Source organism: Petaurus breviceps, unplaced genomic scaffold (genome assembly GCF_028583685.1).
Source record: "Petaurus breviceps papuanus isolate PSGF00001 unplaced genomic scaffold, PetGlider_PUasm1.0 90919, whole genome shotgun sequence".
In the NCBI taxonomy this organism is placed as follows: domain Eukaryota; kingdom Metazoa; phylum Chordata; class Mammalia; order Diprotodontia; family Petauridae; genus Petaurus; species Petaurus breviceps.
The window spans coordinates 20,972,199-20,995,294 of NW_027187378.1; the positions used below are offsets into that span (position 1 = coordinate 20,972,199).

Here is a 23,096-nt window from a genome sequence, read left to right on the forward strand (position 1 = left end):
TTTTGACAAAAAGGAACTGATTTTAGATCATCATGACCTGTTCTTGAAGAAACTATGTTGTCCCTTTGTAATCACCATTTCCTCTTTTAGATATTAACTATCTCTTTAAAAATCAGTCTGAGAATTTTCCCAAGAAAATGTCAGGTTCTTGGGCCTATAGTTTGCAGGCTGTTTTCTTCCATTTTTTTTTTTTTTTGTTTTAAACCAGGACATTTGTTGGGCATGGTGGCACACGATTCCGATCCTAGTTTCCCATTATATTTCTTAAGTTCAGGAGTTCTGAGCTGCAGTGGACTAGGCCAATGGGGTGTCTTCACTAAGGTTGACATTTTCATTGTGAGTCCTTGGGACCGAAAGGTATACCAGACTTCCCAGGTAAGAAATGGGGCAGATTAACCTTCTCATGCTAACTAGTAGTAAGATTGGTCTGTGAGGAGCACCTGTACTTCTAACCTAAATAAGATGGAGAGACCCGTTCCTTAAGAAAGAGAGGAAGGAAGGAAGGAAGGAAGGAAGGAAGGAAGGAAGGAAGGAAGGAAGGAAGGAAGGAAGGAAGGAAGGAAGGAAGGAAAGAAGGAAGGAAGGAAGGAAAAAAAGAAACCCAATCTTGCAGTACCTCACTTGTTTTCCTTGATTTTTTAAAAGACCTTGGCAATTACATCTGTAGGTTCTTTCTTTGCCTCAGGACATAGTTCATTTGGGCCAGAAGATCTGAATTTAATGAGGCAGATAGGTGCTCTCTTACTTGCTTTTTACTTAAGTTAGATATCAATTTCCTATTAGCCAATGTCATCCTGTCATTTCCTGTGCAAAGCTTATTCTCCTTGTTTTTTCCTCAGAGAAAACAAAATAAAATTTGAACAATTCTCCTTCTCACTGTTGTCGAGTATCTTTATCCCAAGCAAAGGTACTTCTTTAATCTTTGTTTTCTACCAGTTTTAAAAACTACCTCTTATTGTTGTCCCTAGCTCCCCTCCTATGTCATAGCTCATTCTGAACATTAGCAGTCCTGACACTATTTTTATATAACCATGCCATGTTCTTCTATTTACCCTGCGTTACCTGAACTTGTGTCTATTTTCTGCAGATTTATTTTTCCATGTAAAGTGGCTGGTGAGTACCCTGTGCAGCCACGTTGGGCTCTTCAGATATATCTTATTTGTCCTCCTCATTGGAATTGTTCATCTTCTGTCTTCAAATTTTCATTCCTGAGGGGCGGCTAGGTGGTGCAGTGAATAGAGCACTGGCCCTGGAGTCAGGAGCACCTGAGTTCAAATCTGGCCTCAGACACTTAACACACACACAAAAACTAGTCATGTGACCCTGGGCAAGTCACTTAACCCCAACTGCCCTCCAAAAAGCAAAAAAAAAATTTTTCATTCGTGAGTCTTTCCTGTCCCTGATAATATGACTTCCTCTTTAGCAATTTAGTTCATATGTAATAACTTAACAGGGATAGGGAACCTGTGGCCTTGAAGCCACAAGTGTCCTTCTAGGTCCTTGGGTACAGCCTTTTGAGTGAGTCCAAGTTTTACAGAATAAATCCATTTATTAAGGGGATCTGTTTTGTGAAATTTGGATTCAGTCAAAGGGCTGCACTTGAGGACCTAGAGAGCCACGTGTGGCCTTGAGGCCATAGCTTCTCCACCCCTGACCTTGAACAAGGCCCCCAGCTTAGTGAGTAGAACCTTTTATGGAAAACATGGACAAGAGTTTCTTCAGATGAGAGTGCGTGGGTAGATGGCAATCTGCATTCTTGGAGGGAGTACTTGCATTGATGAGATCATAGTTCCATGAAAACACATTTAAGATGCTTGAGGGAAAAGGTAAAGTAAGTGAAGATGGGCTGTTGCCAGAGATAATGTAACCTCTTCCAGTCTGGGAAAGTCAGAGATTATCTTTATCCTTACCAAGCAGTTTTATACAAAGTGTTGGCATATGAGTCATACTGGGCACATAGTAGGCTACATTAAATAATTGTTGTATGATTGATAAATAATGGTAAATAAATTCCATATCCATATCAAATTTAGAGTCTCCTATTCCAGAGATGTATTCATTTTGATCTTGTGAAATCCAATTCTAGCTACTACTAAAATAATTACCTCTAGTTGGCCACCTCCAAATTAGAGGCTTGTCTCTTAGAAGCAGAAATCATGAACGTATTGAAATTATCATAGAATGCACAGCCCTGAAGAAAGCAGCAGAGAATACCTGCCCAGAAGAATATGAATGACTAGGGCAAAGGCTACATGAAACACAAAAATGAGGGCAACAACACACAAGTTGAATTCATAATAATTGATGAATTTACTTTAATTTATTTATTGTGAAAAAATCAATCACTGATTTTAAAAAATTATCTTTTGTTTTGCCTCACCTTCATTTCCAAAAAGATCTCTCTCCATTTTCCTATCCAATGAATCATCCCTTGTAACAAATTTAAAAAAGAGAAGAAAAAGAAACAGTTCAACAAAACCAACCAACCAACACAATGAATCTGACAATATATGTATATATATTCACATACATACATATATAATACACACACATACACACACATGTATGTATTCACAGTTATATTCCCCTACCTCTGCATAGAAAGGAAGTAGGCACATTTCTCAACTCTTTTCCAGGTTCAAGGTTTTTGGTCATACTGCTAACTAAATTTTTTTAATGGAATTAAGCTATTGTTTTCAAATTAAATCTTATGATAATCTTTTCCCACAAATTTTATTTTCCCTTAAACCACTGGGAACATTTTTCTATGGTTCCATGCTGTTTTGAGGTATCCATAGGATTGTCTGCTTCATGAGATGTGGATTCATTTTCTCATTTTACAATATTTATTCATAGATGTTTGTCCTCATTTAAATGACCTGGAGGCCCCTTCTATTAATAATCTTTCCATTGGTTTATCTGCTTGCACTCAAAACTTTTAACTAAGTTTTCCTCCTCCTGAGATCTTTGGTAATTTCAGTATTTTCCCCCTTATATTTCTCTGTCTCTTACTTTCTGACTCCTTCCCCTTGGGGATGATTCTTGAAGCTGTTTAAACCTTCTTCCATTCTGGACAATTCATGTTTCACTGACTTCAGTCTCTGCTTCAAATGGCTTTGGAGGAGGGGTCGGGGTAGGGATGGGAAGAGGCAGAACTGACTACAGATCAGTGGCAGTCTCCTTTGTTTTCAGGCTCATGAAGCCAAACTTACATTGGAATCTTGCCCTACCCGCTTCTTTCTGTTTATCCATTCTCCAGCTGAGCACTGTTGCAGCACATAATGATGTCGCCATCAGAACAAACTTCTGGCTTTTAACTTTCTGAAATACAGAGAGAGGGAGAAGAGTTGAGTTCCATTGTAAGCCCAAAGCACTGCCAGAGTACAGTGACCAGTTGGGGAGAGGGTACTGAGTGAGCATGTTAGGGATCTGGTTTGACCCTTCTCTGCTATTAGTTAACTCATTAGGATTTTTGTTTTCTTGGATCTTGGATACAACTGAAACCACTTTATCTCTTTATGCATAATTCCTTTTTTTTTTTTTTGAGAGAGAGAGAGAGAGAGAAGTTTAAAGGGTCATGAAGTTTGGAGAAAGTGCCTAGTTCTCCATCTTATTGGTCACACAACCCAGAAGTCAACCTACCCATTATCTTATGAAAGCTGAAGAGACTTTTTTTCTATTAATGCTCAATCATTTAAAATTTTTCTCTTTTCAACTTTTATTTTATTTTTTCAATTAATAAGCATTTATTTTTCTCTCCCTCCTATTTCTTCCCCCATTGGAAAAAAAAAGGAAGAAAAACAAAACCCCAGTTAAAAAAAAAATATGCACAGTGAAGCAAAACAAAATCACCTATTGGCCACATCCCCGCATTTTGTCTCATTCTACATCTTGAGTCTATTACCTTTCTGTCAGGCAATGGGTAGTGGCATCCTTCATTTACAATCTTCTAGAATTGGGTTTGGTCATTGAATCAGAGTTCTTAAGTCTTTTAAAGTTGTTTCTATTTACATTGTTATTATTACTGTATACATTGTTTCCTGATCCTGCTCCTTTCACTCTGTATCAGATTATACAAATCTTCCCAGATATCTCTAAAACTGCCTCTTTTATAATTTCTTATGGCAGTACGAAAGAGTCAATGATTAACATACATAGTTGATATAGGATCTCATCAGTAAAAATGAACTTAAATTTAATTTTGTTTCCTTTTTGAAAAAAAATATAGTTAAACTGTCCCACTCACCTGCTTTTCAAATAAAGAACAAAGGGCTTAAAATGCTATTCAACAAACTAATAAATCATGAAACTATGGACTTCACTTCTAAATGATTGCAAATTAAGGAAGAGAGACAGAGTGCCAAGGAAGAAGGAAGGAAAGAAAAAAGGTAATGAGAGATAGTTTAAAAAACAAAAACAAAACACCTTTGCATTCTATCCCTGCAAGGTTGTCAGCATATTTACTGGGGCTGAGGGAAAATGTCCACTTGTAGAAGGGGAGGAAAACATCCACATGGACTACTAAGTCATCATAAATTAAAGGCCAGGTCAAGTCAGAAACCATTATATCTTGGGAGTACCAAAACCCAGGATGCTGAGATAGGAGTAAAAATCCATGCACCAGAGCAATGATCAGCACTCAGGGAGGTCTTCATAGGATCATGAGGAAAACTGCTAGGGGAATGTTGGTGAAGTGACCTTCAGACACAGCTAGGCTCCTCAATATTTTGGCTTTTTATGGCCACAGCATGTGTTCCCTGCTGAGTCAATGGCATGATAATAGGCTGGTCTTTACCTTGATACTGCCCCTCTGCATAGATAATGCACTTGGACCCTGAGAGGCAAAGATACAACCAATTAACTATTACAACTCTTTTTTTGGGGGGGAGGGGAAGAAATCCCCAATATTTAAAAACAAAAAGACAGAATCATAGAATTTGAAAGTAGGAAGGGATCTCAGTAGCTATGTAGTCCAGTGCATAATGGAAAGGTATTTTCTAGTATAACATGCTTTAAAAATGGATATCTGGCCTTTGCTGAAAGACCTCCAAAGAAAGGGAATCCTTACCTCCCAAAGTGGGTCATTCATTTCATCAGTGAACTGTTCTAATTTCTAAGAAGGTTTTCCTGACAAAAGACCTGAATTTCCTCTGAGATTTTCACCTATTGCTTCTTTGTTCCCACTTCTTCCTTCTGTACACAAATATACACACACAAATTACAAAAATGTTCTAATTGCTATGGAAAGTCTGGAAGCACAAGAATGCTTGAAATTCTTACTGCCCCTCATTTTTAGTGGAGAAAAAGATAAACTTCTGGTAAACATAAGATATCTTATGTTGCTGGCCAAAAAAAAAGGGGTCTACTTTCTTGACATATATAAAATTAGGAGCAATGGGCATAAATTCCAAAAAAAAAAATTTAGGGCTGTTGTCAGGAAAACCTTCCAAATGATTAGAACCAGCCAGATGTTGCATGAGCCTCCTTGGGAGGTTTTGTGTTCCCCCTTGGAGGTCTTTAAGCAAAAGTTAGATGAATAATGTAGTTGAAGGGATTCTTGGTCGGGTATGGGTTAAACTAGATGGCCTCTGAGGTACCTTCAGACTCTGAAATCCTGTGAACCTTGAGGTTTTTTAGGACATCATTACCCAACCCTTTTAAAACTACATCATGTTTTTGTAACTGTAGACATAACTGGAATTGCTTCATGGTACTTGCCAAATAAAATTGATCCAGAGCCAGATCAAAAATTGGACTAATTTTCTTCTCTCTCCCATCCTTCCCCCTGATTTTTCTACTTCTGTCAAAGCCACCATACTCCTGAGTCACCTAAATCAGAAACCTTTGAGTCATCTTTGATTCTGCCCCTCCCCCCTCTTCCTTTCTCTCTGTCCCTCCCTCACTCCCTCCCTCTCTCTCCCTCCAAATCTAATTAGTTGTTAAATCCTGTCATTTCCACTGTCAAAGTATTTCTCCCCTCTTTTCTATTCCCAATGCAACTTATCATGTCCAGGGGCTCTCATTTTATCTGACCTAGATTTTTTTCTATAATTTCTATAATTGCTTTCTCCCTAGTCTCTCCACTTCCAGTCTATTGCATTTCCAATCCATCCTTCACTCCACTACCTGAGTAATTTTCCTAATGCACTCACTGTGATCATATCACTCCTCTACTCAGAAAATTTGAGTTGTTTTCTGTTACCTACTATTAGAACAAGGAGTTTATAAAGTATTAGCACCTGAGTCTGGCATTTCAGTTCCTCCATTATTTGACTCCAGCCTACTTTATTTGCACCCTCCATACCTTCATGTAGTCTTTGTTCCAGCCAAAATGGACTACTAAATAATCTTTCTTCTCATACTCTACCCTCTCCTACCCTTGTATCTTTGTTGATGTCATTCCTAAATCCTGGAATGAACTCTCTTCATCTCTAATTCCATCTCTCCATTCCTTCTAGACACAATTCAGATGCCACTTCTCTAGGAAGCCTTCCCTGATACTACCAATCCTTTCTCCCAATGTGAAAACCCTTCCTGAAGTTTCTTATAGAACTTTGCCTGGATTTACCTATTACGACACATTTCATCTTTCTTCATAGCATAGCTTTGCTTGTATATGCTTTCCCCCATTATTTAACTGAAATCTTCTTGCAAGTAGGTTCTGTGGTCATCTCTATTTCTCTATGAGATAATGCCTGACACTGTGCCCTGAACATTTTTTTTTTGTACTGGACCTATAATTTTGTTGGTATAGGGAACTCCCAATGAAAAGTTTTCTGTACTAGTGTAGATCAATATCTGTTCTACAGCTTATGTTTTTAGAGTTGTTGGGGGCACTGAGTTTAAGTGACTTGTTCAAGGTCACATAATCAGTATGCATCAGAGGAGGAACTTGAAATCAGGTCTTCCTAACTCTGAGAGCAGCTTTCTATCTAATACCCACATTGTCCCGCACATAGTAGGGGCTTAACCAATGCTTGCTGAATTGAACCGAATCTAGCCTATAAACCAAATGTTCCTTGCTTCTTCTTTAAACAAATCAATGGTCTGATCTACCTTCTGATGTCAGTTTAAAGCAATTCTTGTGTTGAGGTCAAAATTTCAATCATTTTCTCCAACTTTGACAAGGATCTGACTAAACACAATATGGGGGGGGGGAAAGGGGAAGGTGAAAAGAGATGACTTTAGCAACATTGTGTACAATTTGGTGGCATCTCTACAGATGGGAGTATTTGGCAGGCAACTAGGTGGCACAGTGGATAGAGTACTGAGTTTGGAGTAAGGAAAACCTGAGTTCAAATCCAATTTCAGACACTTACTAGCTGTGTGATCCTAGGCAGGTCACTTAACCACTGTGTGCCTCAGTTTCCTCAACTGTAAGTTGGGGATAATAAAAGTACCTACATCTCAGAGTTGTTGTGGGGATCAGATGGGATAATATTTGTAAAGCATTTGGCATGGTCCCTGGTACATATAGGTACTTTATAAATTATTATTATTATTATTACTGTGAAGTAGATGTGGAGTAGAGTTGCCATCTTGGTAATTTTGTGTCACTGTTAGCCCAAATTCATATTAAAACAGAGCAGCTGATGAAGTCATTTTCATTTGGCTAGACAAACACTAATAAAATACAATTTTTTTCAGTTAATGTAGAAATGTTTATAAATCACAGATTTTTTTTCAGGTAATATGAATAAATAAATAAAAGCCTTTCTAGGCTCTACTCCAGGTTCTGTACTTTCTCCACCATGCTGCAGGGGCCTGGAAACTCCTCAAAGCCCCCTCCATCACAGCTTCATCATCTCTGTCTTTTTGGCAGACTGGTATACAGTAAGCACTTTGTAAATGCTTATTGACTTGACTTGTAGAAGGTACTGGGCTTGGAATTAGGAAGACTAACTTTACCTCTGACATTTATCAGCTGTGTCACCATGGATTAGTCACTTAATCTCTGACTCGTGGACATCTACTTAGGACTGGTTGCTAGATAGTCATGTTCCACACTGATGGAAGGAATTCCCATATAGCCATTCTACATGATGATGAAATTAAAGACTCGGTGAATTTGCACAAAAAAGAAACAACTTCTTTGCCAAGGCAATATCTAGCAGATCTTTTTGAACTGTTTTTATCCCTCTAGAGGCATAGAATGAGACATTCATTTCAGGGCAGGCCAAAGTATGGATTTATTTTGATTAACTACACTGATTTGTCCCAAGGGAGACCTTTGATTTTGGGGGGTAGGGTGAAGTGGGAAAGGGGGAAGCATTTATGGAGGGAAAAGCAGTGATAGTGATGCCAAAAAGAAGACAAGATTACTAATGAAACATTTTCTTTTTTTTCTTTTTTTGGAGGGGTAAGGCAGGATAATTGGGATTAAGTGATTTGCCCAAGGTCACATGGCTAGTAAGTGTTAAGCGTCTGAGGCCAGATTTAAACTCAGGTCCTCCTGACTCCAAAGCTGGTGCTCTACTCACTGTGCCACCTAGTCACCCTGAAACATTTTCAAAATAGTAAGAAGAAAGAAGAAGGAAATTCAGGAAGAGATACAGACTAGCAGGACAGTGTTGGAACCATCATTTTAATTTTTATATATACTAAAGCAAGCAAATAAAACCTCCCTAATTATCTGTATATAACTTATTTTAGTTTCATATTCAACCCTTTTTCTGTTCCTTGTGTATGGAAATAATCATGTTTGTCAAGTTAATAATAATAATAAAAAAGGAATTTTAAAAAGAAATATTTCCACTCCTCAATATTTTGTTTATGATGCTTCTCCAAAATATTGCTCAGTCTAAGAGGATACAATTCTGTGGTGTTGACAAGAAAAGATGACTGAGTTCAGTCTCATAAAAAACAACTTAGAAACATAAGCCCAAAAGGGATACTGATCAGAAATTTACTGCTGATGTTGTAAGGGGGAGTGGTGATTAGTAGAGCACACTTGCTCCAAGGAATACCACTGATTATTGGAGGAAGTCTAATAGGTGACCTCAAGAAAGAAAAAAATAATGAATAACCAGCAGGGGTTTCTTCTAGCTAGACTTTGTCTTAAGGAGATTGGCCCCTCAGGTGGCTTACTCCTCAGGAGTGTGTTGGAATCAGCTTGAACAGCTTTTGAGAATATGTTAAATTTCAATGTGAACATTTACACCTTTGTAGCAAATACTACAAATCTGAGCTTGATTCATTATTTTGATTGTCTAGACTTAAGAATATGGTGGAAAAAAGTTAACAATTCAGATAAAGCTTGAAAGTGTGCCCTCGATTTTTTGGAAAACCAGTTGTTAAACATTTATCAGAATATTCCTAGTTACTTTCCAATGTGCTATACAGATTGTAGATGGTGTTTGTATACCTTTTAATTGGTTTCCTTCCTTTCAAGTTGGGTGTCTTCTCTTCTTGTTATGCTTGACCTGTTTAGGGCTAGAGCCATTGGATCATGGCTCAGGGATGGCTGTACAATTAATGTTCTTTTGGGGGGTAGTGGGGCAACCAGGCATTGTAAATATCTATTTATAATGGGAAGTAAGACAAATCAACTTGGTAGTGGAATGGACTACCCTCAAGGAGGATGCCTGAGAAGACAGGAATTAATTGGACATCCTCTCAAGGCCTCAGTTTCCTCAACTGCAAAAGGAGAGGTTATTACTACATGATCCCTAATAACCCTTCCAGCTCAAATCCTGTGACCTTGTAAACCTTCACCATCCCACAAGAAGGGAGAAAGGGAATACTCTCTTCTCTTCCACAGGCTAGAAGCATGATTTGTACTACCTAGGAAGGCAGTACATTCAAGGACTCACCTTGAATGATAGATTCAAAATGAATGAAATGTGTCACAAGCATAGACTTGCTGCCCATCCAGCTGTACTTCTAAGAGAAATAATTGCATCTGTCAATGTTTATAAGTGTATTCTCCATTCTATTTGCAGGTTGAACCCAATGGAGGCTTTCCACTTGTATGACCCCAGCTCAATCACCTATAACAAAAATATAGAGAGAATTATCTCCCCAATGGTTGTCCAGCTTTGCCATTTAATTATCTCAATAGAGAGGAGCAATGTGAAGAATGAAGTATTTGCTGGCTTAGGGGCAATGGCAGAGAAGTTGGCAAAAGCCAGTGAACAACTGGCACATCTTGCAAGAAGGTAATAATTCCCCAAATCCAAACCCACTTATGTATGTCATTTGTCAAAGCATGTGGTGGCATCATTGGTGAGTTTTTAATAAGACCTTTGTTTAAGGTCTAATTGGACCTCAATGTGTCATGGTTCTATTTTTTTTTTAGTGGTGGGAATTCCCTTTACTGACAATGATTGTATTCTGTCCATAACAATAACTGGTAATAATTGACATTCATGAAGTATTTTTAAATTCTCAATGTACTTTACATATATTATTCTATTTGATTCTTGCACTAACCCTGCAAGGTAGTTCATCTCTACTTAAGGGAACCGAGGTCAAAGAAGTTAAAGACTTTACTATAGGCACATAACTAGTAAGTATGAGAGGCAGGATTTGAACCCAAGTCATGGGGTTCCTGGTTAGAACCAAGAAGACCTAAATTCAAATGTTGCCTTAGATACTTATTGACTGTGTGACCCTGGAAAAATCACTTCCTATCTCTCAGACTCAGTTTCCTCATAGGAGGAGATACTAGTACCTACCTCAAAGGATTGAGCAAATGAGATAATATTTGTGAAGCATTTTAAAAACACTAAAGGGCTATAGAAATACTAGCTATTCTTCTTATTTCTGAATCTAAATAGAGCACTCTATGCACTTTGCCACATTGGCTCTCTAAGGTGAGGGTTCTTGACCTTTTTTTATGTCATGGGACGCTTTGGCAATCTTTGAAGCCTATGGACCCCTCTTTCAAATTAATGTTGTTAAATGCATAAAATAAAATACATAGAATTACAAGGAGAATCAATTACACTAAAATGCAATTCTCAAAAATATTTTTTAAAAAGGTTCATGGACTCCAGATGGACAATAACAACAGCAAGCAATTATATAAATAGTGCATTAAGAGTCACAAGGTACTTTACAAATATTATCTCATTTTGTCCTCACAAAACCCCTGAAAGGGAGGTGCTATTATCTTCATTTTACAGAGAAAGAAATATAGTCAATTAGTGGTTAAGTGACTTGTCCGGGGTCACATAGTCACTATATATGTAGGGCTGTATAAACTCAGATCTTCCTGTTTCCAGGGTCTTGTCTCCAGGGCACAATCTCCATTGTACCAGTCAGCTGCCTCAGTTTGAGCGGGAGTTCTTGACCCCTGCTCAAATACCTAGTTATGATATAATTTTTATGTGGGTGCTTTTTGTTCTTTTTCACTGTGAATTGTTCAAACAAAAGGTAACCTAAACATTTATTCCCAGGACTCATCCTCCAGGTAGACAAATTCTAGATATGTCCCTAGGAAGACTTCTTACTTATTTACTTACTTACTTGGTTTCAACTCTTTAATTTTATAGACGAAGAAACTGAGACTTAGAAAGTTTAAGTGACTTCAACGACAATTCAGTTTAACAAACATGTAATGAATGGAAGGATCCTAGTCCCTCCCCACTTTGTTGGGTGGAACACTTGTGGAGAATTCAGGGGAAGAAATGAGATCCTGTGAATGGGTTGAAACTGGAATCATTGAAGGGAATTACAGATCTCTTAGAATATGGAATTTTGTGCAAGGTTCTGTGTAAGAGTTAAAAACCTACATAGTCCTCACTCACAAATATTTTACAATTTAGTTGTAAATGAGTAGAACAAAAGAGACTATGGTAAGTACACTGGAAAGGTCAAGCAGAGAGATATGAGAGATTCTAAGAGGGAGGGATAACTTTTGTTCTGAGGGACTAGGAAGACCTCTTAGAGAAAAGGGCACCTGAATTGAGGCCTTAAAGGAAGAATAGGCTTTCAAGAGGGCCAGTTCCTGGCACAGGGGTGGTATGAACACCTGTATAGAAATAGGAAAGAGTAGGACAAGATCAGAAAATGGTTATTGGTCTAAGCTTGGTTTGGTTGATGAAATTGGAAAGTAGGTTGGATTTAGACTGTAGAGGACCTTGAATGCCAGAGTAATGAGTTTGTATTTTATCCTTTATAGTTCATGGGATCTGACTGAAGGTGGACTAGGGAATTATGGGATTAGACTTGTGTCTTGGAAGGATGCTTTGACAGTAGCCTGAAGGCTGGCCTGGAGAGAAGAAAGACTCCCATTAGGAGTCTAATCTAGTATGGGTAAGAAGTAATGAGGGAGTGGAAGTGGGAGGAGAAAGAAGAGTACATATATGAGTAGTAAGTGACTGGCAGAATTAACTAAATTTGGTAACTCATTGGAGGAATAGGTCAAAGGTCAGGCAAGAGTCAAAGACAACTCAGGGGTTTCAAGTCTGCGTGACTGGGAGAATGAATAGTAGTTCTGGCAACAAGAACAGAGTAACTGGAAGAGGTGGGTTTTGTGGAGAGGATGTTCTCACCTTTGGATATATTGAATTGGAAGTACTCAGTAAGATTCCCATATGCAGAGGTCCAACAGGCAGTGGAAAATTCCAGACTGAGGAGAAGTAGGGAACGGATACGTAGATTTGGAAGACATTTTTCTAGATGTCATGGCTTATGGATCAACAGCTAGAAGGGACCTCAGAGGCAATCTAATCCAAGTCTTTCATTTTATGGGGGAGAAAACTCAGTTCCAGAGAAATCAAGTCATTTACCCAAGATCATACAAGCAGTATCAAAGATGTAGGACCACAGGTGCTCTGAGTCCAGAGCCAATTTTCTTATACCACAATCATAGTAAGGCTGGATAATATGACCAAGGGAAGGAGTAGAAATACAGGAGAAGAGAAGAACAGGGGCCAACTAGTTGGTGCAGTGAATAGAGCACTGGCCCTGGAGTCAGGAGGACCTGAGTTCAAATTCGACCTCAGACACTTGGCACACTTACTAGCTGTGTGACCTTGGGCAAATCACTTAACCCCAACTGCCTTGCCTCCCCCTCTCCAAAAAAAGGGGGAAAAAAAGAAATACAGGAGAAGACTGAGGACAAAATCTTCATGGATCCCCAGATTTGGGTGGAAGGGAAAGAGGAGAAAGAGAAACCAGCAAAGGAAACTGAGGAGCAGTCACATAGGTAGAGACCAGAGCTGTAGAAACCAGAAGATGGAAGAATATCAATAATGAAACGATTGATTGTCAAATGTTGCAACAGCTCAAAGAGCAATGGAGAAAGGCCATTTGAATTGGATAGGACCTCAAAGATGATGACTTTCTCATTAAATGGGAGGAAAACAGAGTCTCCTTAATGCTAGAACCCAAATAAAGTCAATCAATTAACATATGTCTATAATGGGAGGAACGGCACAAGGAACTCTGGATTAGATTATTGGTGACCTTGAAAAGAGTGCTTTGAGTGGCTAAAGGCTGTCGCCCACTCTGTGATCTTAAGCAAATCATTTAAACTCTCGAGAACTGTTATTTCATCTGTAAAGTGATACAGATGACCACTAAGGTGGCTTCTAACTCTAGGCATCCATGATTCAGTCACTAGATAACCCCAAAAGTCCCTTTAGCTACAACATTCTGTGGTCTCTGATTCTGTAATTAATTTCAGGGAAGTTCTTACTTTGAGGAAGGGGCTGTTTAAAAGTTCATTTGTATGTCCCTAAGTGCATTAGACACCACTTACCTCAGCTGAAATTCCTTACAGATTAACTTTGTGATATAAAATTAATTCTGGGAAAATTTAACCTTATGTGACTTCCTCTCCAGCCATTTTAATACAAACTGGCTGTTCTGTTGCACTGTGGGCTGCTGGTACATTAATTATGAAGGGAATTATCCATCCTCCAGTCCATGGTGAAACCATAAAGCCTGCATCTCAGGGTACAATTACAAATAATTAATACTATACATTGGTTTCAAGCTCCATTAGACTTTTAGAGAAGCTCCTCAGAGAATCTCCGGGGCAAAATGGTAATAATCAGCACAGATAAAAAGGGATTAAGTGCCAAGGAGCAGTCCAGAGAACCTTTGTCATTACTTTTCCTTTGCTTCAGGTACCAGGAAAAAATTGCAACTTCAGCATCTCTCAGGATTGGCTGATTGGCCCTGGCCTGGTTTCCTGGTAGCCAGTCTGGGCTGCATCCTCACCCTCTTTTATTCTGAGATGGGCCAACTCCAGGGAAGTCTACTAGTCTACTAGTATCATTTTGCAAGGCACCAACTAGCTCTGTCAGAGCTTTTCATCTCACTAAGTGAAATTTTGATGAGGGGTTTCCCTGCACTGTATGGTGTAATATAAAGTATTGTGTAATATAAAGCGAAGAGGCCTTGGAGTCAGAAGACCTAGGTTCTAGGCCAGGTTGTAATATTGTCTATCCATGTGACTATATAAAGGCAAATTATGTCATCTCTCTCAGACTCAATTTCTTCATCTGTCAATTATGATATATATGTATATGTACATATATATATATATATATATATATATATATATAGCCATCAGTTTGCTCTGAAGAGTTTTGTTTTGTAAGTCTTAAAGCACTATGTTAGTATGAGATATTATTATTGTTAGAGATATAGCAAATGTCAAGAAAGCATTTGTTTGGGATGTTTCCTCAGGCTGAGGTCCTTGCAAAGAGGATCTGCCTATGTGATGAGTGTTGTATGGGGAGGGTATAATATACAACTTTAGTTGAAGGATTCTCCTTTTATTTTTTTCCTCAATTACATGTAAAACCAATTTTTAACATTTGTTTTCTACAATTTTGAGTTCCAAATTCTCTTCCTCCCTCTCTCCTTGTGCCTCCCCCTCTTTGAGAAGGCAAGCAATTTGCTATTATACATGCTCAGTCATGCAAAAAAATTTTCCCTATTAGCCATGTTGCAAAATAATATAGAAAAACAAAAGAAAAATAAAGAAAGTAAAAAAGAGTATAGTTTTATCTGCATTCAGACTTCCTCAGTTACTTGAAGGATTCTTTGGAGGGGAGAAAGTAGGGGAATTGGGGTTAAGTGCCTTGCCCAAGGTCACATGGCTAGTTTTTGTGTGTGTGTGTTAAGTGTCTGAGGTCACATTTGAACTCAGGTCCTCCTGACTCCAGGGCCATTGCTCTATTCACTTTACCACCTAGCCACCCCAACTTGAAGGATTCTTAACTTTTTGCTAATGTCACAGATGCCTTTGGCAGTCTCATGTATCCCACTCAGAATAATGTGTTTTTAAAAAATATGCATAAAATAAAATATTTTTATATTTATTTTTATAAATATATTTTAATAAAAATTCAAAAATAAAAATATTTTAATATAATAGAAATAAAATATGTATATATTTTCAAATAAAACAATACAAAGGAAACCAAAGGTAACTTTTTTTCTTTTTTGGAGAGGGGAAGGCAGGGCAATTGGGGTTAAGTGACTTGCCCAAGGTCACATGGCTAATAAGTATTAAGTGTCTGAGGTCATATTTTAACTCAGGTACTCCTGATTCCAGGGCTGGTGCTCTTTTCACTGTGCCACCTAGCCACCCCTGGCACTCAACTCTTATCTGTGGCTTCAGGAAACTGTAGCATGAGCAATGGTCACATCCCAGCAAACCATCTTGGCAAGATAGGCTAAATGAGATGGAGGGTAGTAATGGGCCTCAAACCTATTGATGGGTTAGGGGGATGTCTGCCCCAAGCATGTGAAGACTTCTGGCAGAATGGGTAGATGAGAACAATTTGTTCCAGGGGCCATGAAGGCAGCTGAAGCAGGTGCTGTGGAGCTCTTAGAGCTTGGTCAGACATTGAAGATGCCAAGGTCATCCACTGCATCCTGGGGCATTGCCAGTTGTCCAGACTTTTGTCTTGCCACCAGACTTCAATGACTCTGGAAGAGAAAGTGAAGCTGATGATTTCCTGCAACTCTGTCTCACTTAAATCCAATTCATGCACGAATCAAGACATCAACTTGTGATGTCTTCCAAACAAAGGATGACCAACAATGTAACATGGTGCCTGACATAACAAGCCCTTAATAAATTCTTGTTGACTGAGCTTGACTTGACTTCCTTTTTAGTTATAGGAGACTTGTGATAACCTTTCAGCAAATCAGTGAATTTAGAGTCTTCCATCCACAGAGAAATTCACTGACTGTTGACCAAGAGACACTCCTTAATAGAGTTATCAATGAAGATCTAAACACCTTTGATGTAGCTCTTTTTTTTTGCCTTACGGAGACTATTTTCCATTCTCTTGACTTTGCACTAGCTATTCCCCAGACCTAGAATGGTCTGCCCCCTCACCTTTGCCTCTTCACTCTTTGTTTCTTCAGGATTTAGCTCAAATTCCACCTACTCCTAGAAGACTTTTCTGACTTTACTCCCCAACTCCCTTGCCACTTCCTTCTCACACTCCAGCTGCTAATACTTTTCCCTCTCAAAATGTCTTCCCCTTCCCTTACTTGTACATATCTTGTAATAACCTCCTTGTTTACATGTTGTCTCCCCAATGAGACTATAAGGTCCTTAAGGGCAGAGACTGTTTTTGACTTTCTTTATATTCTCAGAACTTAACACAGCACCTGACATGTAGCAAATACTTAATAAATTTTTGTTGACTTGACTTGTTGACAATAAAGCATGAAAATTAACATAGGTCTAGGTCTTCCAATAAAAACAAAAGAGATTGTAGATAACCCCTAGTGCCAAAGGTCCTTCCTGGTAGGACCCTACAGGGCATTGGAAGGATGAAGGCTATACCCCAGCACCATCTCTCAGAAAAACTGTGAGGCAGATGATTTACCTTTGGTGCTTTTCTTCCTACCTGTTCCTGCTCTTTTTTACATTTCAATCAATCAACGTTTATTAAGCACCCACTATGTTCCAGATTCTGTGCTATATACTGGGGATAAAAAAGAAGCAAGAGACAGTTCTTGACCTCAAGGAGCTTGTATCTAATGGATGAGATGACAGACAAGTATATACAAACAAGATATGTATATATATATATATATATATGTCTCTCTATACATTTATATTTATATATGGGAATAATTAACAGAAAACACTATAATTAGGAGGGAGGTGGTAAAATGTTCTTGTACAAGATCAACTTTTAGCTGGAACTTAAAGGATATCAGGGAATCCAGGAGGTGGAGATGAGGAGAGAGAGCATTCCAGGCATGGGAACAGTCAGAAAAAAAATGGACAGAACCCAGAGATGGCATTTCCCCCCCCCCCCCATGGAACTGCAAGGAGGTGTCACTGAATTGAAGAGTACCTCATGGAGAGGAAAATGCAAGAAGTCCGGAAAGGTAGGAGGGGAACTAGGTTATAAAAAGCTTTGAATGCTAAATAGTGGATTTTATATTTGATCTTGGAGGCCAGAGAGAGATCTGGAGTATTCTGGAGAGTGACATGGTTGGATCTGTACTTTAGGAAAATCACTTTGATAGCTGGATAGAGCATGGATTGGAGTGGTGAGAGAATTGAGGCAGACAGACCTACCCGCAGGCTATTCCAACAGTCCAGGCATGGGTTGATGACAACCTGCACGAGAGTGGAGAGTCAGTTCCATCAGCATATCAGGTACCACCCTATAGCTCATTCTCATTAATGCTTAATGAGATATTAACTAACAACTGAGTTGCTGGCAGATAAGGATTCAAGGTCCGATTTGTCTCAGATGTATTGTATTTAATAATACCATTAATAATCATCATCATCATTTACAAAGTACCTATATTGTCTCATTTCCTATGTACAACAATCCCATGAGCTAGTTATTACAGGTATTATCTCTATTTTACAAATAAGGAAACTGAGGCTGAGAGGTAGTACAATTACGTAAAGTTAGTTAAGAGCAGGTCTTTATTGTCTCCAAGATTAATGTGAAGAAACTCTCTGAGCTTCAGCTTTTTCTTCTATAAAAGGAGGGAGTTATATCAAATAAGGTAAAGCATGTTATAAACCTTAAGGTATCACATAAGTCATATAAATGTTAGAGATGTTACTATTGTGATCATTTAATCAGAATCCTTGAAGGTCAAGATCAAGAATCTCTTCAGAAAGAAAGAAGGTTGGAAAAAGTAGGGTGACAGGGAGTGGTGGAGCTGGGGATCAGTAGGTCTTGTTCCCTATGTTTTCAAATCATAACATACATACATCCACCTCTTCTGCCTACTTATGAGACCAGTCCCATCTCCAACTCATTAACCTTCTGTGGGCACATCTGGCTCATCTCCAATCAGTTCATAAGCATTGATTAAGCACTTAGGTGTAGCAGGGTATTATTACTGGTACCACGGGGCACAGTTTTAAAATGTAATGCTCTTCATTTGATGGTGGGGAAGGAGGGCTTCCTTCATCTTTAAGGAAAATTGATAGAGCAGGGGAAAAAATAGCTGGTAGAGTGGGTGAAGCTGGAAGGCTTAATTTGTTTCTTTTTTTTTTTTTTTAAAGCAATCGGAGTTAAGTAACTTGCTCAAGGTTACACAGCCAGTTATTTCTGGGTGTGGTGCTGAGTATCTGAGCCCGGATTTGATCCAGGTCATCCCGACACTGGAGCTGGTGCTCTTACTTGCTGAGCCACATGGCCACCCCTGCTTAATTTGTTTCTGTCCTCCCTGAGATCATATGGTGTAGGTAGGGAGGGGTTGGAAGTAGGAGGGAAAGGTTGAAGTTTACTTCAAGGCTAATTTAGCAAGCTGTGAAAAGAATAGGAATCTGGTTCTGGGGCCATGAGGCCTCAGTATCTTCTTATTTTTTTAAAATATGTTTTTACTTCTGCTTTCAAGATGATGGCATGAGGAAGGAACCCTCTGAAGTCCCTTCAAAAACAGCTAGAAAACTGCCTCAGGATTAATCTAGGAGCAGGGAAGCAGTTTACCAACCTGGAAGGAAAGGTCTGTTTCACTGGAATGTGAAGGAACCTGGTCAAAGAGTAATAGCAGCCAGCTTCACAGCAGGGGGTCTGCAGCAAGGTTCCAAGCTGAGGGTAATCCAGCAAGCCAGCAGCCCTCTAGGCAAGTGAGCAGTCTGTGCCTTAGTGCAGCAAAGTTTCACCCCAGCGACTCCATCCCCAGCAAAGCCACCTGCGAGGTGTTGACCCCATTGCTGTCCACTAGTGAAGTCCTTTCCCAGGGCTGGCCAACAGTGAGACCCTGCCCTTGGGGCCTACCAGCAACAAGATCCCTCCTCACCAAAAAGATTTGTTATAATAGCAAGCCAGCAGCAAGGCCCTACTCCTGGGGCAGTCCAGCAGCTAAACTTTACACCCAGGGGAGACCAACAGGGAGGTCCCACTCCCCAATACAAGCCAGAAGGGAAGCCTACCCTCCAGAGAAAGCAAGCCAACTTTCCCTTCTCAGAACTAGAGAAATCTATTGAAAAAATAAGCAAGAAAGAAGTTAAGGAGGTGAATAAAATTCTGGAAAAGTTAGATGTGATATATCTCTGGAGAAAATTAAATGAGAATAGAAAGGAATATGCCTTTTTTCTCACAGTACATGGCACTTACACAAAAATTGACCATGTGTTGACATAAAAACCTTACAACCAAAAGCAGAAAAGCTGATACAGTAAACACATCCTTTTCAGATCATAAAGCAATAAAAACTACATTCAATAATGGACAATGGAGAGATTAAAAATTAATTGGAGGGGTGGTTAGGTGGCACAATGAATAGAGCACCAGCCCTGGAGTCAGGCAGACCAGAGTTCAAATTTGACCTCAGACACTTAACACAAAAACTAGCCATGTGACCTTGGGCAAGTCACTTAACCCCAATTGCCTTGCCCTCTCCCCTGCAAAAAAAGCAAAAACAAAATCAATTGGAAATTAAATTATCTAATCCTAAAAACAAGTGGGTCAAAAGAACATCTCATAGAAACTACAAATTCTTTCATTAAAGAAAACAACAACAAGACAATATACCAAAATTTATTGGATATAGCCAAAGCATTTATATCTCTAATTGCTTCCATTAATAAAATAGAGAAAAAGCAGATCAATAAATTGGACATGCAGCTAAAAAAAACTAGAAAAAGAACAAATTAAAAATCTCCAATTAAACACCAAATTATAAATCTTGAAAATCAAAGGAAAGATATAAAATTGAAAAGAAGAAAACCATTGAACTAATAAATAAAAACTAGAATATGGTTTTATGAAAAAAAAACCTAATAGATAAACCATTGGTTAATTTGATTTAAAAAAGGGAAGGAAGAATACCAAATTACTAGTATCAAAAATGAAAGGGTGAATTCACCACCCATGCAGAGGAAATTAAAACAATTGTTTGGAGATATTTTGCCCAATTATGTGCCAATAAATTTGACAATCTAAATGAAATAGATGAATATCTACAGAAAAATAAATTACCAAGATTAATTAAGGAAGGAATGAAATAGTTAAATAACTCAATCTTAGAAAAAGAAATTAAGCAGGCCATCAATGAACTTCCCAAGAAAAAATATCCCTAGGACCAGATGAATTCACAAGCGAATTCTACCAAACATTCAAAGAACAATTAATCCCATGTAATGGTAATGGGGATTTGAAAATCTTCCCTATCCCTTGTATTGGCAATCAAACAGGTACTTAGTACCTTGTTTCAAGTTCATGATTGTATCAAGTATTAAGATCCAGAACTTGTAAATCCCACAGTGGAGAGGAAGTTTCTGGTGTAACAGGAGGGGCTGGAACAGGGAGGGGCTAATACCATATATAAGGAAAAGCCCAAGCTAGAGAGCCAGAATTGCTGAGAGAAAGAATTGCTAGGATCCTGAGAACTTCTGAGAGTTGCTATGAATTGAGAACAGAATGGAGAACAGAACTTGTGGTGGCAGAACAGAGAACTGAGAACTGGGAAGAACTGAAAAGAGAATTGAGAAGAACTGAGAAATGAGAAGAGAGGAGAACTGGGAGGAAGCATGACTGTGGTGCCGCTTTGTCTTCCCAGGAACAGAAACTGTGAAGGACTTAAGGTGGACTAGACACTGTGAGCTTCACTATGGAACAGGAACTGCACAAGGAACTGAGAGCTGTCTGCCTTTGAACTAAGGTGACAGGTGGATAGATTTGGGCAGGAGCTGGGACCATGGAAGCTGAGAGCCTGACCCTAGTCAAGAGGAAAAGACTTCTCCTTGTGTATTTAATGCAAACTGAGAAGACCGTGATTTACTGTGGCCTAGGGGTGAAGAGCTTTGATCTTTACATTTAGATGATTGAGTTAAGGACTTCTCCAATTAAGAAGAAAGACTTTTTGATTGAAGAGATTAAGACAATGTGACCTAGGGGTGGAAAACTTTGACCCAATTGTACTTTATGTCTATTAAGGAGGCTTGCCTCCTTAAGGATGATTGAATTGAATGAATATCGATGCAAAAATTTTAAATAAAATGTTAGCAAAGAGATTACAGAAATATATCACAAGGATCATACACTGTGACAAGGTGGGATTTATTTATTTGCTTTTTTGGAGGGGGGAAGGTAGGGCAATTGGGGTTAAGTGACTTGCCCAAGGTCACACAGCTAGTAAGTGTTAAGTGTCTGAGGCCAATTTGAACTCAGGTCCTCCTAACTCCAGGGCTGGTGCTCTATTCACTGCACCACCTTGCCACCCCTAATGTAGCATTTATACCAGGAATGCAGGACTGGTTCAATTGGAAAATTGTCAACACAATTGGCCATATCAATAACAAAACCAACAGAAATCATATGATTATCTCAATAGATGCAGAAAAAGCCTTTGACAAAATACAACACCCATTCCTATTAAAAACACTAGAGAGCATAAGAACAAATGGAGTTTATCTTAAAACGCTAAGTAATATTTAAAGCCATCAGCAAGCATTATCTGTAATGTGGACAAGCTAGAAGTCTTTCCAATACAATCATGGGTGAAACAAGGATACCCATTATCACCTCTATTATTTAATATTGTACTAGAAATGTTAGCTATAACAGGGAAGAAAAAAGAAATTAAAGGAATTTGAATAGGCAATGAAGAAACAAAACTATCAGATGATATAATGTTATACTTAGAGAATTCTAGAGAATCAACTAAAAACTACTTGAAATTATTAACAACTTTAGCAAAGTTGCAGGATTCAAAATAAATCCACATAAATCATCAGTATTTCTGTATGTTACCAACAAAATCCAGCAGCTAGAGACAGAAAGAGAAATTCCATTTTAAACACCTGTAGACAATATAAAATATTTGGGAATCTACTTGCCAAGAACTACACGAATAAACTATAAAACACTTTTCACACAAATTAAGTCAGATCTAAACAACTGGAAAAATAGAAATTGCTTATGGGTAGGCCAATCCAATACAATAAAAATGACAGTTGTACCTAAATTAGACTATTTATTTAGTGCCATACCAATCAAACTATCAAAACATTATTTCATGGAGCTAGAAAAATAACAACAAAGTTCATCTGGAAGAACAAAAGCTCAAGAATATCAAGGGAATCAATGAAAAAAAAATGTGAAAGAATGTGGTCTAGCTGTACCAGTTCTCAAACTGTATTATAAAGTGGTAATTATTAAAACAATCCAGTACTGGCTAAGAAACAGAGTGGTGGATCAGTGGAATAGATCAGGTACAAATTACACTATAGTAAATGACCATAGTAATCCAGTATATGATAAACCCAAAGAGCCAAACTGGAAAACACTATGGCAGAAACATCTTACACTGTATACCAAGATAAGACCAAAATGGGTACATGATTTATATATAAAGGCCAATACCATAAGCAAATTAAGAGAGCATGGAATAGTTTAATTGTCAGATTTATAGATAAGAGAAGTATTTAGGACCAAATAAGATATAGGGAACATTAAAAAAATATAAAATAGATAATTTTGGTTATATAAAATTAGAAATCTTTTGCAAAAAAAAAAACCCCAATGCAACCAAAATTATAAGGAATGCAGAAAATTGGGAAAATAATTTTTGCAACAAGTGTCTCTGATAAAAGACTCATTTTTCAAATATATAGAGAACTGAATCAAATGTATAAAAATACAAGTCAAAGGATATGAACAGGCAGTTTTCAGACAAAGAAATCAAAG

At 38.3% G+C, this 23,096-nt stretch overlaps 1 protein-coding gene across 1 annotated transcript in view; it reads left to right on the plus strand.

The window, feature by feature from the left end:
- The window catches only part of LOC138152179 (uncharacterized), a 77,298-nt gene that overhangs the window by 17,680 nt on the left and 36,522 nt on the right, over nucleotides 1-23,096 (plus strand). Inside the window, exon 2 of the mRNA XM_069075961.1 lies at nucleotides 9,942-10,157. Coding sequence (XP_068932062.1) covers nucleotides 9,942-10,157 — 216 coding nt within the window. The remainder of the gene's footprint in view (nucleotides 1-9,941; nucleotides 10,158-23,096) is intronic.